General features: G+C 35.3%; 1 protein-coding gene across 3 annotated transcripts in view; it reads left to right on the forward strand.

Annotated features, from left to right (window-relative positions):
- Positions 1-18,519, forward strand: part of ROBO1 (roundabout guidance receptor 1) — a 777,293-nt gene that overhangs the window by 682,919 nt on the left and 75,855 nt on the right. For 2 of the 3 annotated variants that reach the window (XM_067466684.1, XM_067466686.1), the window contains one exon: positions 11,050-11,058. The exons of the other annotated variant lie outside the window; for it this stretch is intronic. In XM_067466684.1, the coding sequence (XP_067322785.1) occupies positions 11,050-11,058 (9 nt within the window). The remainder of the gene's footprint in view (positions 1-11,049; positions 11,059-18,519) is intronic. 3 annotated transcript variants of the gene reach the window in all.

The following is an 18,519-nucleotide window of genomic DNA, read 5'->3' on the forward strand; positions in this document are numbered from 1 at the left end:
TGTTTGTATTCCTTATGATTTAGTCTTGAAACACGCATGCATCTGGACTTTGCTATGGATGTTAAAAGTTATTTTGACACACCTCCTCTTAGTCTTGCTCGTATTTTTGATTGTCAAGAAAATTAACAGAGTTTATAGAGAAATAATTGCTAAAGTGTACAACAAAATACCTGGTTTCTGTACAGTTTTGATATTTTCTAAGCCTTTATGCTCATACTAAAAAATTCAATGTAAGAAGAGTATGTTTACTATGTAAAAGTAAGGTCGAGAAGCCTCTTGAGTTGTGTCAGCTATTAAATTTTCCTGAATAACTTAGGAACCCCACCTGTGCTCGCTTTTTCAAATTGTGAGGCTTACAAAATTACTTTTTTGGACTACAGTCTCCAGAATCCCCTAGCCAGCATGGCTGATAAACATGCAGCTAAAGTTTACGAGAGTTATATTTTTGAAAAATAAGTTATATTTTGAAAAATAAGTTGATGGTATTCTGCTTGAGTCCATGTAATTGCCTGCCAAAAAGATACATGAAAAACTATAGCACAAGTAGATAACAAGGAAGGAAGATTAGGTTACTGTTCTGGAAACAATATATGGAATGTTGATAAACTGAAATTATAACAAAAGAGGAATAATAACAGCCAAGATACTAATAGTGAGAGAATGAGACAGATAGACATTGGAGGATAGCAGGAGGCAGGGAATGAAAATAGATTGGGGTTTTAAAGAAATCATTTTGATGATTTATAATGGGAAAAGACGAGTTAGTTATATTGAACTGTTGGCATTGGGGGGGGGGGGGAGCAGGATATATCCAGTTTTAGTCCATACTGTGCTCACATGGTGTTGTGGTTTGCACATTTACTAGGACTCTGGAGACCAGAGTTTGAATTTAATTCCCCATTCAACCATGGAAATCCACTGTGTGACCTTGGTTAAATTGCACACTCCCAATTGCTGAAAAAATATTTCCTAAAACGTATTTAAAAGGGAATGTCTATTGGATTAATCTTCCTACCTCTCATTAAGTATTTACAACATAGAGGAAAATAACAGCTATACTGAAAAGCAAAAAAAAAATAATAGTAGCATGGTGATGATTATTGAAATGTAGATACACACATGCTGCAACAGATTTCATATATGTAACTACAGTTGTGAGTAAATATGAATTTATACAAGTTATTCACTTCCTAAATTCTACAAAAGGAATGTGTACACAATTTTGCAGCCGTGGTTCCCAACCTTTGGTTCTGCAGGTGTTTTGGAGTTCAACTTCCAGAAATCCCAGGCAGCTTACCAAGCACCTGAAGCACCAAAGGTTAGGAACCACTACTTTAGAGAGAGAAAAAGTAAAGCCATAGTTGAGGGAAGTATTACAAATTAGAGGAAAGTTTGTTTAATGCAGGAAAAGATCTAAGAAGGAAAGTACTTGAGAAAAAGAGAGAATTTTAATATAATAAGAAAAGTAAGGCTTGAAGTCAAGCCGCAACCATAGCTTGAGCAAATGAGAGCAGAAGCAACTTCATTTATCTGAGTCACTATTTTTCAAGTGGTCAGTATAACACTTCTCATGGCTTGAAGCAGAAATGGGCACAGGTGATATAGAGGTATCTATTGCATGGACAAAAACCGATACATTTGCCTGATCATGAGTGAATGGAAGCATTAATTATATCTAATACAAATTCAGAACATTAACACCACTAGCTATAGGAAATAAACCTTAGAAATTCCATTAGAGCTGGGGAAAACTCCCTAACATGGTGGGCCAGCTAAAGTAAACTACAATACAAAGAATGTTAACTTAGATTTATTTTGAGATCATTGAAAGGGCAAAAGGAGGTTGAAAGATGTGGTAGAGTAATTCCTAAGAATATTAAGAGAAATTAGGATAGGCGGATAAGACAGGAGGAGATTCTAATTCAGTAAAATACTCATTAGTCCTGTCACTGCAGTTCTGTCTAAGATGTGTTTACCTCTTTCAATGCTGAGCACAATTCTCAGCAACATTTTCAAGCCCACAAGCTTCATTGTTTCTCTCAGAACTCGGAAAAGTCCAACCAGTTGAGAGCAAAATGATGTTAAATTGGCTTCAAAGTATCTGTTAGAAGCTGGTGCCTAGTATCTATAATTAACATTCAGTAATAGTAATTTTCTTTCATAGTTGCCATGAGCAGTTTAGGATTTCTCTTAATGTGATTTCAAAGAAGTTTTCTCATTATGGATCCAGTTCCATTCCCACGGAAATATACTCTGGATCAAAGAAGAAAATTATTAGGCCTCTTTTATGGAAATTATTGACAACTTATTTCCATCTTAAGCCATATGGCAAGCAATCAACATTTCTGTTAAAAAAAAACAAACAAGAAATTGCCAGCCATTCAGATAATCTTTAATGCTTTTGTTTGTTTTTGTCAGGATAAGAAGGAAAAGATATCTAAATCCATTATCTTTCCGAGAATTAGGTTGTGTATGTGTGTGTGTTGATTGTTTGAAATTGCTTCTTCATAGAATGGACTGTCATTGAATGCAAATGGATACACCTTTGTTTAAGACAAGTAAAGAAAGAATACAAAAAAATTGTATTCTGCCCTCAACAGATTTCAAACATATGATATGCCTATTGGATGAAGAATCTTTTTCGCAGTGAATTGTGAATGAATACCTGCATAATTTTTATAGCGTTCATGTAAGAAATAGTGTGGCATGGCAGTTTCTGGACAAAATGTTTGTCACCTATAGTGCTGCTTCCTATAGAAGATCTCTGCACTATACTGCATCTCTACTTCCCCACTAGAGGATCCTGGCAACAGATGGCACTGGTCTGAAGAATCTCAAAAATGTGGACCATCCTACATGTTGTGCAGTTCTACAAGCCACAGACCTTCTGCTGCGAAATTGCCATGTGGGAACATTTTTCAAGGATTTAAATGCTGGGGTTGTCATATTTCAATCTGCTTTCAAGTATGTTATGGAGCATAAGAGCATCCAGCTTGAGCCAAGTTAAGCCATCACAAAATAGATTGAAACCTGACATGTTACAACAACGTAAAGTGCTGATAAAGGCCAGAAAATCCCTCTCTTATAGATATCTTTCTGCATGTGCAACAGTTTTACTGAAGAAGAAGCGAATTTAGTCCTTCTCCTGGATATGCTAGCTTTTCATATCAATAATGCAGTATACTCAGGGAATCAAAATTCATGTTCTGGGATCTTATAGCTGCAAGAGAACTAGCCAAAGTTCTCCTTCTTTAAGAACTTTCACCAAATGAAATTTAGGAAGTCCTTGTCTGTATGTAACACAGGGTAGGCATGGGCAAACTACGGCCCTCCAGGTGTTTTGGACTTTTACTCCCTACTGGCTGTTAGGAATTCTGGGAGTTGAAATCTAAAACACTTGGAGGGCAGAAGTTTGCTCATGCCTACCCTAGTGCCTAGGTATAAAGGAGAAAAATTATGTGGACTGAAGGCCCTTCCAGACAGGCCCTATATCCCAGGATCTGATCCCAGGTTTTCTGTTTATCCCAGATTATCTGGCAGTGTGGATTCATATAATCCAGTTTAAAGCAGAAAACCTAGGATCAGATAGGGCCTGTCTGGAAGGGGCCTGGGTAACAGATTGGTTCCTTATCTCATATCGATTTCAAAATGCCGCAGTTTTTAGTAACATCTTTACTGAAAAATAAATGACTCCAAGAACAATTTTCTCCCCAAATAGCTTAAAGAAAAAATATCTTAACTTTAATGACTGCTGTCACAGTACTTGAGAGGTTTATCAATAACTAAGAAATCTACACATTTGCCCTCTCTCCCATTTCGAGTGAACTTCAAAGTTAACAAGGAATAAATGCTTTATGACGCCTTATAAGATTGGAGAACAATTGGAAAGCAGTGTTAGCCATAAAGATTTAGCAAAAGTACAAATTCCCTGAAGAATATATTCATATATTTATTTATTTATTTATTTACATTATTTCTATCCCGCCTATATCAGCCCGAAGGCGACTCAGGGCAGCATACACAATCAGCTCAATTCAATGCCATAAAATACATACATTGATAAAGCAAAAAGAAACATTACGTTAAATTTAAACATAAGGACAATGAATAATAAAAAAATATAAAACGATGTTCTCTCATTCAAATCCTCATCCGTTCCATTGTCTAGGCCATTCCTGGGTTATTTTCCGATTCAAGTTTTGTCTATTTATCCCGAGGTTCCGAATGCTTGCTCGAAGAGCCAAGTTTTTACTCTTTTTAGAAAGGTGAGGAGGGAGGGGGCTGATCTAATATCCCTAGGCAGGGAGTTCCGCAGCCAAGGGGCCACCACAGAGAAAGCCCTGTCTCTTGTCCCCACAAACGTGCTTGCGAAGCAGGCAGGATTGAGAGCAGGGCCTCCTCCGACGATCTCAAATTCCTAGTGGGTTTGTAGGAAGAGATGCATTCGGATAGATAAGTTGGGCCGGAACCATTTAGGGCTTTATAGGCTAAAGCCAGCACTTTGAACTGTGCCCGGTAGCAAACTGGCAGCCAGTGGAGCTGATGCAACAGAGGAGTTGTGTGCTCCGAGTGCCACTCCTGTTAGCAACCTGGCTGCTGTACGCTGGACCATTTGGAGTTTCCGGGCCATTTTCAAAGGCAACCCCACGTAGAGCGCATTGCAGTAATCTATACGGGACATAACCAGAGCGTGGACTACCGTGGCCAAGTCAGACTTCCCAAGGTACGGGCGCAGCTGGCGCACAAGTTTTAATTGTGCAAATGCTCCCCTGGTCACCTACAACAACCAACTACTGGCTTGTTTCAAATAAAGAGATTCAATTAAGGCAAAAAGATTGGTTAACAGTACAGTATTGTAAAACTGGGCATATATTATGGGTTCACTGTTACTGTTCTTCGAAGGGGGAAATGTGCCAAGAGCCATGAAATGTAAATAGTTTATTGGTCATTCATATTTTTATAGGAATAAAAGATAATGAACACAATTAAACCTTTAAATATTTAGTTACACATATTACACATACTGTTTACACAAGTGTGTGTGATAGAAAATGGAAAATTTATCCAAGGCTTTACTTACCATTTCTTTTTAAAAAGTGAAATAACTTCTCCCTTTCAGCAAAATATGGCTGCTGAAGAAACGTACAATTATCCTTCTCGATGCAGTTACTTATAAGTAAACACTAAGTCTTGCTGCATCAGCGCATACATGCTAATAATAAGGTGAAATAAAAGCAGTGCCTTCATTCTGTCATAAACATGAAAGTGTGCCAGAATCCTCACATGGAAAGGTATCTTTGCAAAGCCTAATTGCTATGAGCAGAGATCCATTGAATTTTTGGAGTTACATAAATGTTGACTTACTCTTTGGCAATTGAATATGTAGGTCTACCCTAGCTAAGTGTGGCAATTATATTTATGCCTAAATTTTAGTGTTGTCTATATTTGTATGTTTTCTACAATTGTAAATCTAATACAAATAGCACATCCCTTCAGAAGAATTGTTGTAGGCAAAATTTCCTTCTTTGAATTCCATCAAAAAATAGGAGAAGAGATGTAAATTACAGTATAAAACTATACATGCAACACTGTAGAAGGTCTATTGATTAGATACAGCATAATTAGAGAATTGTTTAATATCAGAATGTAGCATTCAATATTATTTCATATTTGCTGAAGCTAAACAGGATAAGTTTTCCAAGTAATAGTAATGTAAGGTCACTGGCATTAACTAGAACACACGTATATTAGACAGGAAAGTTTTAATAATTAAGGTTGTCTTAAAAAGGGATAAACATTTCAAAGGTCTTCAGTCATCTCTTTTTTTACATGTTGCATAGCATTTCTCCAATATTTGAGTCTCAGTTCAAACTTTAGACATTTGTGCTTCTAGTGCTTGAAATCCTAGACTCAAATGTAAGATTTGGTGCCTGCAGAATAGCACATCTTATAACATAGTATGGAGATCAGGCAACAGTGGGATACCGAGAAGCTGACTAGCTCTCGGGTGTCAAGTGTCCAAAAGACCATCTGATCTTTGGATTTAATTGCAGTAGCCTGTATGAAAGCATGGAAAACATAATGGAATATAAAGTCTACGTGCACTTCCATGAGAAAAGAAAAGCACACAATAAGCTATTCAGGAATACAGACATTACATAGTGTGTGGCAGTTGCCTTCCTAAGATGTAACAGATCCATCTTTGAAATATGTATAAAGCCGGAGCCTGCATCCAAACATACAAACATTGAGAAACAAGAAGCACCTTAAGCTGCCTGAATAAAACTTATTTGACAGTGTATACATGTGAACACATAAAACCATTTCCTATGTTATATACCTTTTAAACGGAAATTTCTAGATGAATAGATACCACTTTTAATGGGAAAAGTGAACCTTTATCTGGTTGCTGAAAGAACAGATTTTGTCTTAATTCCCTCTTGTATAAGATGGTACTGAGATGGCAAAGAAGACAACTGGAAGATACACACTTATCTTTCCCTCTATCCCAAAATTTGACTGGAAGATCATTTTCACCTCTGTCTGACTCATCATAAAGACTTAATGTGTTTGATGGCAGTTCAAAAAGTTTAGCTTACTTTTAGTAGTTTGTCAAAATTTATGGTTATCACATCCTGCCTTTCCTGAGTAGCAGGAATCTTGCTCATAACATCATAAGATTTTTTCTTCTTCTGAGATATGTTGGTAAGCTTTGAAATCACAGCAGTGCTAAGTTCAGCTGTTGTAGGGGAAGCACTAGTCCTCCTCCAAGCCCTGAAGGCAGTGAGCTCTGAAACAGTTTGCAAAGCATGCATATATCTTGGTTCTGTAAGGATCTTTATGGCCCAGTATTCATCAGGTTTTCTTTGTCTTTTCCCAAAGCCTGCGGGAGTGGAGTTTTTCTGGCTCATTCTAAGTTGCAGAGAATTTTGAAAGAAAAAGGAATACCTTATTGCTGTTTTTGGCTCAGCATATGTCAGAAAGATTTCAACTTAGCCTTCTTTAAGGCACAGACAATGGGTGGGAAAATCTCTCTTAAGATTATGAGCCTCAGAGAGAGTTTGAAAGTAGTGGCAAAACCTGTTCCTTTCCATATATCTCTGAACAGTAGCATAATATTTTCAGTCTCCCATGGAATGCCAGGGGGGTTAAAAAGCTCTCATCAATAGCATGCTGACAAGTACGTTTATAGACAGATGGATCACCCACAGGAAATAGTACCATTTCCTGTTCATTAAAGATACAGGGTTAACAGAACAAGTATATAGGGAAGGAATGCGATAAGAAGTTTGAGACTGGAACTGTACCTGGAAAGTGTTGAAGGGTTTGACTATATGCAACTTTTATAGGCCACCATCTTACAAAACAAGGTTGGGAATTATTCAGATGTTACTGCTCTACACCCCTAGAATAGCATCTAAATTTGGGTATTGCTGGTTGATCATCCTTTATTTAGAATTCCAAAATCCAGATTATTCCAAAGTTCAATATTATCTGCATGGCTGGCTGAGAAAGTGACACTTTGCTTTCTGATGGTGTATAGTACATATACACATATAGTACACATGGTTTCATGCACAAAATTATTAAGATACTGTATAAAATTACCTTCAGAATATGTGCGTAAACTGTACATGAAACATAAATGAATTTCCTGTTTATAGTTGGATCCCATTTCAAAGATATATCATTACATACATATTATTATTATTATTATCATCATCATCATTATGATGGTTTGTATAAGATGCTGGTCCTGACCTTTAAAACTTTATTTGGCCAGGGTCCATTGTATCTTAGAGAGCGTCTCTCCTTCCACCATCATCGGAGGTCGCCACGACCATCCCAGTGCGATTTGCTCTATTTACCGGGTCCTAGGGAAGTGCACTTGGAAAGCACCAGATGTAGGGCCTTTTCTATTTCTGCCCCTACCTTATGGAATTCCTTGCCTCCCTATTTGAGAGCCATGCGTGACTTAGGGCATTTTATCCTAGCACTTAAGACCTGGCTTTTTACTAGAGCATTTGACCCATGTTAATTTTTAATATTTCTATGTATCTGTTTTATTCTGTATAATTTCTGCTATGTAAATCGCCTGGAGCATCTAGGATGGAGGGTGATTAATAAGTAATTAAAGATGATGATGATGATGATGATTTACTTTATTTATACCCCACTTTTCTCACCTTGCAGGAGACTCAAAGCGGCTTACAAACTCTGGCAAAATTTCAATGCCGCATCATAAAATAACCGTAAAGCAAGCCATATCAAACTATAAAACAATTAAAACATGTAAACAAATTAACATACTTAAAAGCAATAAAACAAATGAAAAACATCACCAATTAAAACATGATGAAGTGCAGAGTCTTGGTTTCCATACATATTGACTTTCTCATGGTCATTATTCAAGTTGTTGGGAACATATATGAAAATGCATGTGTTCCAAAACACTAGCGGTCCCAAACATTTCAGATAAAGGATACTTAATTGATGTGAAAATATTTTAAGTTGATCCTTAGCATTAAACCTGAAGAAAATTGAAGCGGTCTCTTTGCCATAAAGCTAGTTGCTCCCTGTCTACATTCTTTTGGGGCATGTTTCATCCTCAGGTCCTCTTATTCTACATTGGTTTACATCATCCGGGGTAGTTCCATGTTCAGAAGAAGTGACATTATAACTATCTTGTATGCCCATTTTTGTGGCAAATTTGCTGCTTCTCCTATGTACTGTTTACTTCCAGATGAACATGTGTTTCTCCTGCCTAATGAATTTTGACAGGTGGAATATTCTCAGTGTATGTTATTGGAAAATAGCATACTGCAGGTGTTTACCTACTAATTACAGGTGCTTAACAGTGGTTATTTTTAATCTCTACCTGAAATGGTAAAACCAAATGAGAGCTCTGAAGGACTTAAGATAGGCAGAACTTCTCTTAAAATCTGAATGCTTTGACATTTACCAGTTGTGAGTCACATCTTAAGTATATTTGATTTATTCCTTGAATCAGTGAATAGTGTGAGGAGTTAATTATTTCCATCTTCATGCAATCAAATATGTGTGTATGCACTTGGTTGTGCATTTGACAACTCGTGGACTAGTAAACAGCACAGTTTCACCACTTGGTATCCTCTATTAAAGAGTGACCAATATTTTCAACAATATTTTCAGGACTTAACGGCTGTAGCCCTTAGAAAAGCATTTACAGCCCTGCACTTCCAAAAATGCCATAAGGCTGGCTAGAGGGAAAATATAGAGGGTTCTCTTATGCCTTTGTATTTGTGAGTCAGGAGAAAGATAGGATTTAATACACTATCTATTACATTGCCCTTTGTATAATGACCCTAGAAGCAATCTTCTGGGAGCCCTTTTATAAGAAAGGGCAGCATGGCAACAGTCAGCAGTTATATGTGACTTGTTAGCGGATTATTCCAAAAATATAACATTAAAGGTTGCCACATTTGCAGTCACAGCCCAAAAAAACTGAGCTAAATTAGTAAAGTCCACAGTGGAGGCTAGAAATGAAAATGGAGATAGTTTGGGATGATACAAATCAGACATTGTTATTGTCATCATATCACTACTACTGTAATTTTAAAGAGCCCGTACATGAAATAAGTTTTAATGTTTATATTGGAAAGTGCTTATTGTACTTTTACAGGTTGTATAGTATTTGATGTCATGGCCTATGCCTGGTACAATAAATAATTCATTCACTTGTTTGTGTACTTAAGGATAATAAATTTTATTTGTGATAATATTCTTGCAAATTCTCTGACACAAAGATTAAGTAATTTGTGCCATTTCCCCTTCCTGATGATCCTAGATAGTAATTCCTATCGTTGTCTATGCTGGCCACAGACCAGAGCTGATAGGAGTTGTAGTCCAATAGCATCTGGAAAGCCAGAAATTGTCCCTTCCTTCTGTGGGATTTTATTGCTTACAGAGTTGCAATAAGATATTGGTATAGTTCCGCATTTCAAAATTCTGACTTTTTTTATTTTCCAGTTACATCACATTACACGTTAAAGCTTCATTTTTTTAACAAAATTAATTTAAAAAACAATAATAATCAAACTATGTTATAAAAATTAGTAAGAGAGATTTTTCTTTAGTGGAAGAAAGGAAGCAGATCCACTGCCTATTAATAGCCCAGCTGAATAGGAAATCAGGAGAGAGGAAGACAATGCATTTTTTTTCTTCTACCATAGTTTATTTGGTTTTTGTAATGTTTCCCTATCATTGATCATAACAGGATGAAATTTCCTATGTCAGCTCAAGGTGTAGTTCCTATAGAAGTTTTTTGTTGATAACATGCTCAATAAATTGGACAGAGGCAGGGAGGACATAGGGAGAGAATAATCTTTGCAGTGTCCAAATGGGTGGAGAAGAATTTGGGGGGAAAGGTTGGCTGTATCCATCAAAAGAAGCCATTCTGTGCCCAGCCAAGCCTATATGAAAAGCATTCATCTGTTCTTGCTTGTCGGGAATATAATCACCTTGAACACTGAAGGTGATTATGAAAAATTACTCTTAGATTAGGCAATAAATGGAACATCATAATGCACCCTTATTCTATTTCCCAGTGTGTCTTGTGTGGAAGACAAACACTCAACACATTTTAGCAGATTGAGGATGGCTTTTTGCTGAATATGATCCCATCACTCAGCTCAGCAGGGAGACCCTTTTCAGACTAAAGCACATCTCCTGTATCTTCTTCATACATCACAATTCTAGGTTTAGAAATGAGCTTTTATCTATAGCTGAAAAGAACAATGTTTGCTATACCATCTGTTTCATTTTGTTTATTGTATATCATGAATATTTTCATACTTTCAAATACTTTACATTTTGATTACCAGCAAATTGTAGGTTTAAACATAATTATTTTTACATTGTAATTGTTTATTATCATTTGTATACTATTCTTCAGAAAGAATATCATTCCAAGTAGTATATTTAATTTAAACCCCATTCATTTTATGTGGCTTTATTTTGTGTTTGAATTGATTTATTCCATGTTTTCTGTTCTTTTTGTTTCATTTTTAGTTGTATCTGGTAAGTTGAAATTTTATTCGCCATCTTCTAATCATCGTTATTCCTGTGACCGGAACATCTCTCCCCTTTCTATCCATACATTTCCATATCTACCAACAAATCAGCTTCCAACTTTCACTTATAATTGAATGGACAGACTGCAAAGGGCACATTCTCCATGAAGTATGGGTAATTTTTGTGGCAAGGTAATGACTTGCTTACTTTTATCTGTTTTAATTATTGTAATGCTGAATTCTGATTTTTACATTTCCATTTAGCTTTAATTTAGTGCAAGCGCGCCTCTTATTAAAGATGTGCATATTCTTAACAATAGTGAAATCTTCCATTTGTATAGTTGATCATAGTAATTGCATTTTGTTTATAATCCTACATTTCATTTGTCAGAGCTACTGTTTGTTTGGTGAATAAGAATGCCCCCTTTATTCCAAGCCCAGTGATTCAAAACTGTTTTCTTTAATAGAGTCTGATTGTTTCTTTCTTTCTCTTTTTTTCAATTTGAAAAAGAGAGAGAAATAAATGTTGAAGGCATTTTTAAAAATTTATTGGGGCTTATTTATGTAACCCATAGAAATTGAAATCTATCAGACACACTAGAGAGACAGAAGAGGTATTGTTAGACTTAAAAGCTTGGAGAGTGAGAGAAAGAATAAATAGATAGGGAAAGTAGGGTATAAGTAAACATAAACAAAATAATAATAATAATAATAATAATAAGTAAATTTAAATCATTTTTAATCTTTGTGGGAAAACAATACCAAAAAAAAAAAAGGCTAAAGAGCTACAGCACACATAAATACTATATTTTAACGATTCTAAGATGGTATAATGACCAAGTAGTAACAGTAAGAACTGACCATGGAACAACAGACTGGTTCAACATTGGGAAAGGCGTACGGCAGGGTTGTATACTCTCACCCAACCTATTCAACTTGTATGCAGAACACATTATGCAATGTGTGGGGCATGACGAATGCAAGGCTGGGGTTAAAATTGCTGGAAGAAACATTAACAACCTTAGATATGCAGTTGATACCACTTTGATGGTGAAAAGTGAGAAGGAGCTGAGGAGCCTTCTAATCAAGGTGAAAGAAGAAAGTGCAAAAGCTGAGTTGCAGTTAAACATCATAAAAACCAAGATTCTGGCAACCGGACTGACTGACAAGTGGGAAATAGAGGGAGAAAACGTGGAGGCAGTGACAGACTTTGTATTTCTAGGGGAAAAGATTACTGTAGATGCAGACTGCAGCCAGGAAATCAGAAGACGTTTACTTCTTGGGAGGAGAGCAATGACCAATCTCGATAAGATAGTGAAGAGTAGAGACATCACACTGGCAACTAAGATCTGCATACTTAAAGCAGTAACCTATGGATAGTAACCTATGGATACAAGAGCTAGACCATAAGGAAGGCTGAGCGAAGGAAGAACTGTAGTGTTGGAGGAAAATTCTGAGAGTGCCATGGACCGCAAGAAGATCCAAGCAGTCCAGGAAATAAAGCCCGACTGCTCATTGGAAGCACAGATGAAGTACTTTGGCCACATCATGAGAAGACAGGAAAGCTTAGAGAAGACAATGATGCTGGGGGAAATGGAAGGAAAAAGTAAGAGGAGCCGACCAATGGCAAGATGGATGGATGGTATCCTTGAAGTGACTGGCTTAGCTCTGAAGGAGCTAGCGGTGGTGACAGCTGACAGGGAGCTCTGGTGTGGATCGGTCCATGAAGTCATGAAGTGTCAGAAATGACTAGATGAATAAACAACAAAGATGCACCTTTTATCATGTAAACATATCAAAAAAGGGGGTGCATCTTAGAATCAAATATCTCATTAGGCCTTACTCATTCGCCGTCCAGCAAATGGCTGAGGTTAAGGTATTTTGTGTGCTGGTAGAGACATCTAACAGTAATCATTTGAAACTCTATGGCCCTTTCAAGAGTTTAATTTAAAGGTGGTTCATGATTGCAGAGATTTCAAATCAGATCCATCTTTTTGAAATACCGTGCAAATAAAAAAAATCTGTTGTTGATACTGAAATTAGTGTGTATCTTAGAATCAATAGCATCTTAGAATCAGTGAAATATCATAATTAAGTAAATGGATCTCATATTATATATTGCATTCCCTAAAAGAAAAATATATAAACCATATCTTTGCCCTAGTAACCTTATCGTCCTTTTGTTGAGGTAGATTTTAGATTTATTAAGGGGTGTAGGTAAATAAATGGTTACATTTTTCTTAGTATTGTGCCATTTAAACATTATTCCCAGGATCTGATTGGGTACTTAATCTGGATCCTACTACTTCCACCAGAAAAATGTGTCTCCCATGGCGAACCATACATTTAAGCATAAAAATAATGTTGTCCTGTGCCTTCAGGTCATTTCTGACATATGGTGACCCTAGGACAAACCTATTATAGGGTTTTCTTGGCAAGAATTCTTTATAGGGGTTTTCCTCTGATCTTCCTCTGAGATTGAGAGAGGGTAACATGGTGCAAGGTACCAGGAAGCAAGTGGGCTTCCATGGTTAGTACAGATTCACTCCCTTGGTCTTCAATCGAATGCCAATACATTGTCAATTTGATTAGATGTCAACTAAAGAATACAGTCGAGATGCCGATTACAAAATCAAGCAAACACTGTAATTTAATGGTGACTTGTGAAACAGTTCAGGAGAAAAATTGAGCTATTGTTTTTAAAATGAGGAAACATTACAAAAACCATATATACTTGAGTATTTCAGCTCATGTTTTAGGCTGAAAAGCCTCCCCTTGGCTTATACTCGAGTCAGTTATTTATTATTTTACTGGGTTATTATTATTATTGCATTTATTATTTCACTCTATTTACTATCATTATTATTTTACATTACATTATTTTACTCTATTATTAGTTCATTGCATTCATTATTTTACTCTATTATTAGTTCATTACATTTATTATTTTACTCTATTATTATTATTATTATTATTATTACATTTACATTATTGTACTCTATTATTATTATTATTACATTTATTATTTTACTCTATTATTAGTTCATTACATTTATTATTTTACTCTATTATTATTATTATTACATTTACATTATTGTACTCTATTATTATTATTACATTTATTATTTTACTTTATTATTATTGGAAGGATACGTAAGCACATTTAACTGAAGAAGGTTAGAATAATGGTTTAACCAGAGTTGGATAGTCTTATTTTAAATTACAGTTTTATGTAAATATTCAAAAACATTTAACCTATTGCTACCTCAATTAATGTAATTTTATTAGTATCTGTTTTTATTTTGAAATTTACCAGTAGCTGCTTCATTGGCTTATACTCGAGTCAATACATTTTCCCAGTTTTTTGTGGTAAAATTAGGTGCCTCAGCTGATAGTTGGGTTGGCTTATACTTGAGTATATATGGTAGTTAAAATGAGAATACATTGACAAAATTATAAAGGAGAAATATAAGGATCATGAAAACATTTTTTAAAGTTCCATTTTATCATATTGAGTTTGAATCTAAAATCTCTGTAGATACTTAATGTAGTTTAGTCTTGTTGGGGGGATTCTAGTGGTGGTACATTTGAAAGAATTAACTATCACAAGATGCATACAAAATTTTTGAGGAAGATGGGCTCCAGCCCTCCACTTTTTCATGGAAACTCATTCTCTCACTTAAGGAAGGCAAGAGCAAATCTCATCTGAACAAATCTTAAATAATTTTAAATATATATTTTAATACAATGCAAAAGATGACTATTGTCCATTTTATATATACTGAAATGTGTTCGTGGGCGTTCTTTAAACCCCATATAGCTGGATAATAAAATCATCTAGAAAAAAATTAATAATAACAAAAAGTACCTAATTTGAAAATAAGATTTTGTAGGAGTTTTAAAGTATAAAGACAGAGATTTTGTTGCGTATCTATTTTAATGGTTTAAAATCAGCATAGAATTTAAAAGTTGAATTGAATATTCAAAAAAGCAAGGTCTTACCTTTAACTGTGAGAGCTTCTCAGATATTTTGTCCAATTTTTGCCAGAGATTTTTAAAATCTTTTCTAATATGGAATCTTAATTAAGATCATACAGGCTTCTTATGATAAAAGCTTCAGAAGGGAGAATAGAAGAATGACTGTGTCATTGTGATCATCCAACAATTGTGATGATGTAGATGTTTTCCAGCAAAACTAAAGATCTTTAAATGATGATACAATTACTTACCAAATATTATGTTCATAGTGCTTTACAGGGTGGTTCAAAGAGTTCCTAAATGGACTTATTGGCAGATTCATGAACAGAGGAAGGGTGATTGAATTTACATATTGTGAACATGGGTATGAATCAATAGTTAAGAAATATATTCAGAAATGTGGTCAATCGATAGCTTCAGTTTGCACCTCTAGTGCATTTAATATAGCACCAAAATCATGGGAGTATTGAATATACGGAAGATCATTTAATTCTGCTTGTGTATGCTTTTATCTGGATTTCCAAAATTCGAAGAGCTCACAAATACAAAATTGTCCATATGGGTGCTTAAGAAAACAACTATTTCACTTTCTGATGGTTCAATATATGCAAACTTTGTTTTATACACAAAATTACTTTTAAAAATTTCCTTCTGGCTATGTGAATAAGGTGTATATGAAACATACATGAATGTTTTGACTTGAATTCTAACTTCAAGATGTCTCATTATGTATATGCAAATCATCCAAAATTTGAAGAAAGAAATCCAAAAGATAAAACACTTCTGGTCCCACACATTTCGCAAAAAGGAGTTCTCAACCTGCATATGGAAGAATGAGTTGGAATTATCCCAGAACTGTTGGAATTATTCTCAGACATCATGCAATATCAGAAAAATCCTACACATTTTTTTGATAATTTGATTGACCATAATTTGAGAGGCAATACTTCATCAGACCAAAACATTGTCCAGGCTCATATACTATGGCTACAGTAGCCAATGCAGGACAAATGTAATGCTCATGCAACAAATACAAAAAACATACTGCCTCTAATTGAAAAGGGAGTATGTACTCATTTTGAGTCTTAACCTTCCTAGCCTTTGAAATGTTTGTTCTTTATGGATTAGTCTAGTCGCAATATAAAACTGTGCAAGTTGGCAGTTGTTTACTACAACATGTAGTAATAAATCCAAGTATGTGTTGTATGAAGAATTGTTTTCCTGTATCTTCCTGAACCTTTCACCATTCCGTTTTAGGGAGGCCACCAGGTTCTTCAAACTTACCAACTTTTTTCACCATTATGCATGGTTTTATACACTTCTGTGCAATATTATTCACCTTTTACATAAGCTAAATTGTTCCCTATCTCACATGAAGTTAAGACTAGAATGAAAGCATTGTTAAAACATACAGCTTATGTATTGGGACAAAACTCTGACCAGAATTAAGACATTATATTCTGTTGGAGAAAATACGGGAAAACACAAAATGCAGGAAAGAAACACTACTTCAGATGTGCACAGATATAGTTTATTGTCAGCATCTTTTAATTAAAAACACTTCCAATTCAGATCTTCTATAAATCCAAAACTGTTACGGTCTTCTGCACCATCTTCATAAATTGAATTAGCTCAGACAAGACCATTTTGATAAAGGGTCTTGATAAAGAGACAGTATATTTTCTCCCTCATGTACTATTTGGGGCTCATATAGAAACAGATCAATTGAAATAACAAGGGTCTTTCGGAGAGCCATTTTCTTGTTAGCCATATGATAGATGCTTATCTCAGGTTTGATAAGTTTGAATCACCTCATCACCTCTTGCTTTCTTCAATCAACCTAGTTCCTTTCTGTGCTTATCAAAATATAACTACAAGCCAATAATGCATGATGAAGAACTGCATCCATCCCAAAATTATCCAGGGATATTTGTTTGAGCCAGGAAAACTTTAATATTTCCTTGATATCCGCATGGTGAAGCAAACTAATAAACACATTTGGGAAAGCAATTTCTTTATTCTAACAATTTTAAAACATTGTTAATATTGAACTGTAATGATAGCATACTCTATCTATGAATGAATGACAATATTAATCCTTCAAATAATGAAAGAAGTAAAATGCAAATCATTTAGACCTCTGTTATAAGCCATCTCTCTATGGCATGACTGCAGTATAAGACATAAAGTGAAGTAGAGGTTTTAAAAGAATATTTCCTTCTACTCCACTTCAGTCACTGTGCCTAATACACTCAACTGCCATAGCTTAATGCAACTGACATAATTTTTGACATTCTATTTACTGCTAGATGAAGTGGCCATTTATGTCTGTATAAATCAAACAGTTTGGACAATGCTGGCAGTATTTATAATGTCACGATGAGCAGATGTTTCAAATTTGCCTTCATTTACATATAGATTTTGTTTGAACATGCCCTTGCCTATGTAAATGAAGGAGGTATTCTGCTTCAGTGTTGCTTTAGATTCATTCCTCTTCAGTAATTGCACTGAAGATCTTTAAATGGTTATAATTTACACAGAAGCAATCCTGGAGCTTTTGAGTTAAATTGGGGGAAAAATGAGCATCCCATCCTACATCAAAATCAAGCCTCTTATGAAAGCTATTAAATGACTCCTAAGCTACAGTAAATCAAAGATGATGACTTTATGTATCAAAACCCTGAATTTACAGTCATTTTGTATGTGTGTATATGTTGGGTTTTTTTTTTTACTGTAAGAATTAGCAGTGCTGGATGTGAGGGAATTTTTCATTTCTTTTGCTGTGATCTGTAGAAAGTACTTTCTTTTAAGTCCCTTCCCTCCTTCAAGTGCTTTTGCAAACAGACCTCACAAAAAGCAATTTGGCTTTGTAAAAATTTAGACAAAGGCTATACACTTCACATTTTAACAAAGGAGTGTATTTATAAACACTAGTTCCCCATAAAATAGTGTGGAAACCAAGATCCCTGTTCTTTTCTTGTTCAAAATGTCTTTTCCTATGGATGTTGGCCACCAGAACTTAGTCTAGCCTACTGTCATTCAATTCAGACTCTCCTATTTTAAGTCTATTTTATTTATCTGTTTACTCCCTTTATACCTCACCCTTCTCACCTTGAAGGGGACTCAGAGTGGCTTACAAACTACGGCAAAAATTCAATGCCGCATCATGCACATAACAATACACATTCCATATTAAACTATAAAGCAGTTAAACATATAAACAGTTAAAATATATAAAACAGCAATACAGACAAAAACATAAGTCCAGCTTGTTAGTTTTCCCGTAGTCATTATTCAGACTGTTAGGTGAAAGTCAAGTCTGTGTTACCTTACTCCCCAAATGCCTGTATATGGAGCCAGGTCTTTAGCTTTTTTCTAAAAGACCAGGAGGGATGGGGCCAGTCTAATGTCACTGGGAAGGGAAAATTTATCTGATTTTGTTTCAATTTTATAAAATTTCCACTAAAAGTCCAGTGTTGAGTAACAATAG

Source organism: Anolis sagrei, chromosome 3 (genome assembly GCF_037176765.1).
Source record: "Anolis sagrei isolate rAnoSag1 chromosome 3, rAnoSag1.mat, whole genome shotgun sequence".
NCBI lineage: Eukaryota > Metazoa > Chordata > Lepidosauria > Squamata > Dactyloidae > Anolis > Anolis sagrei.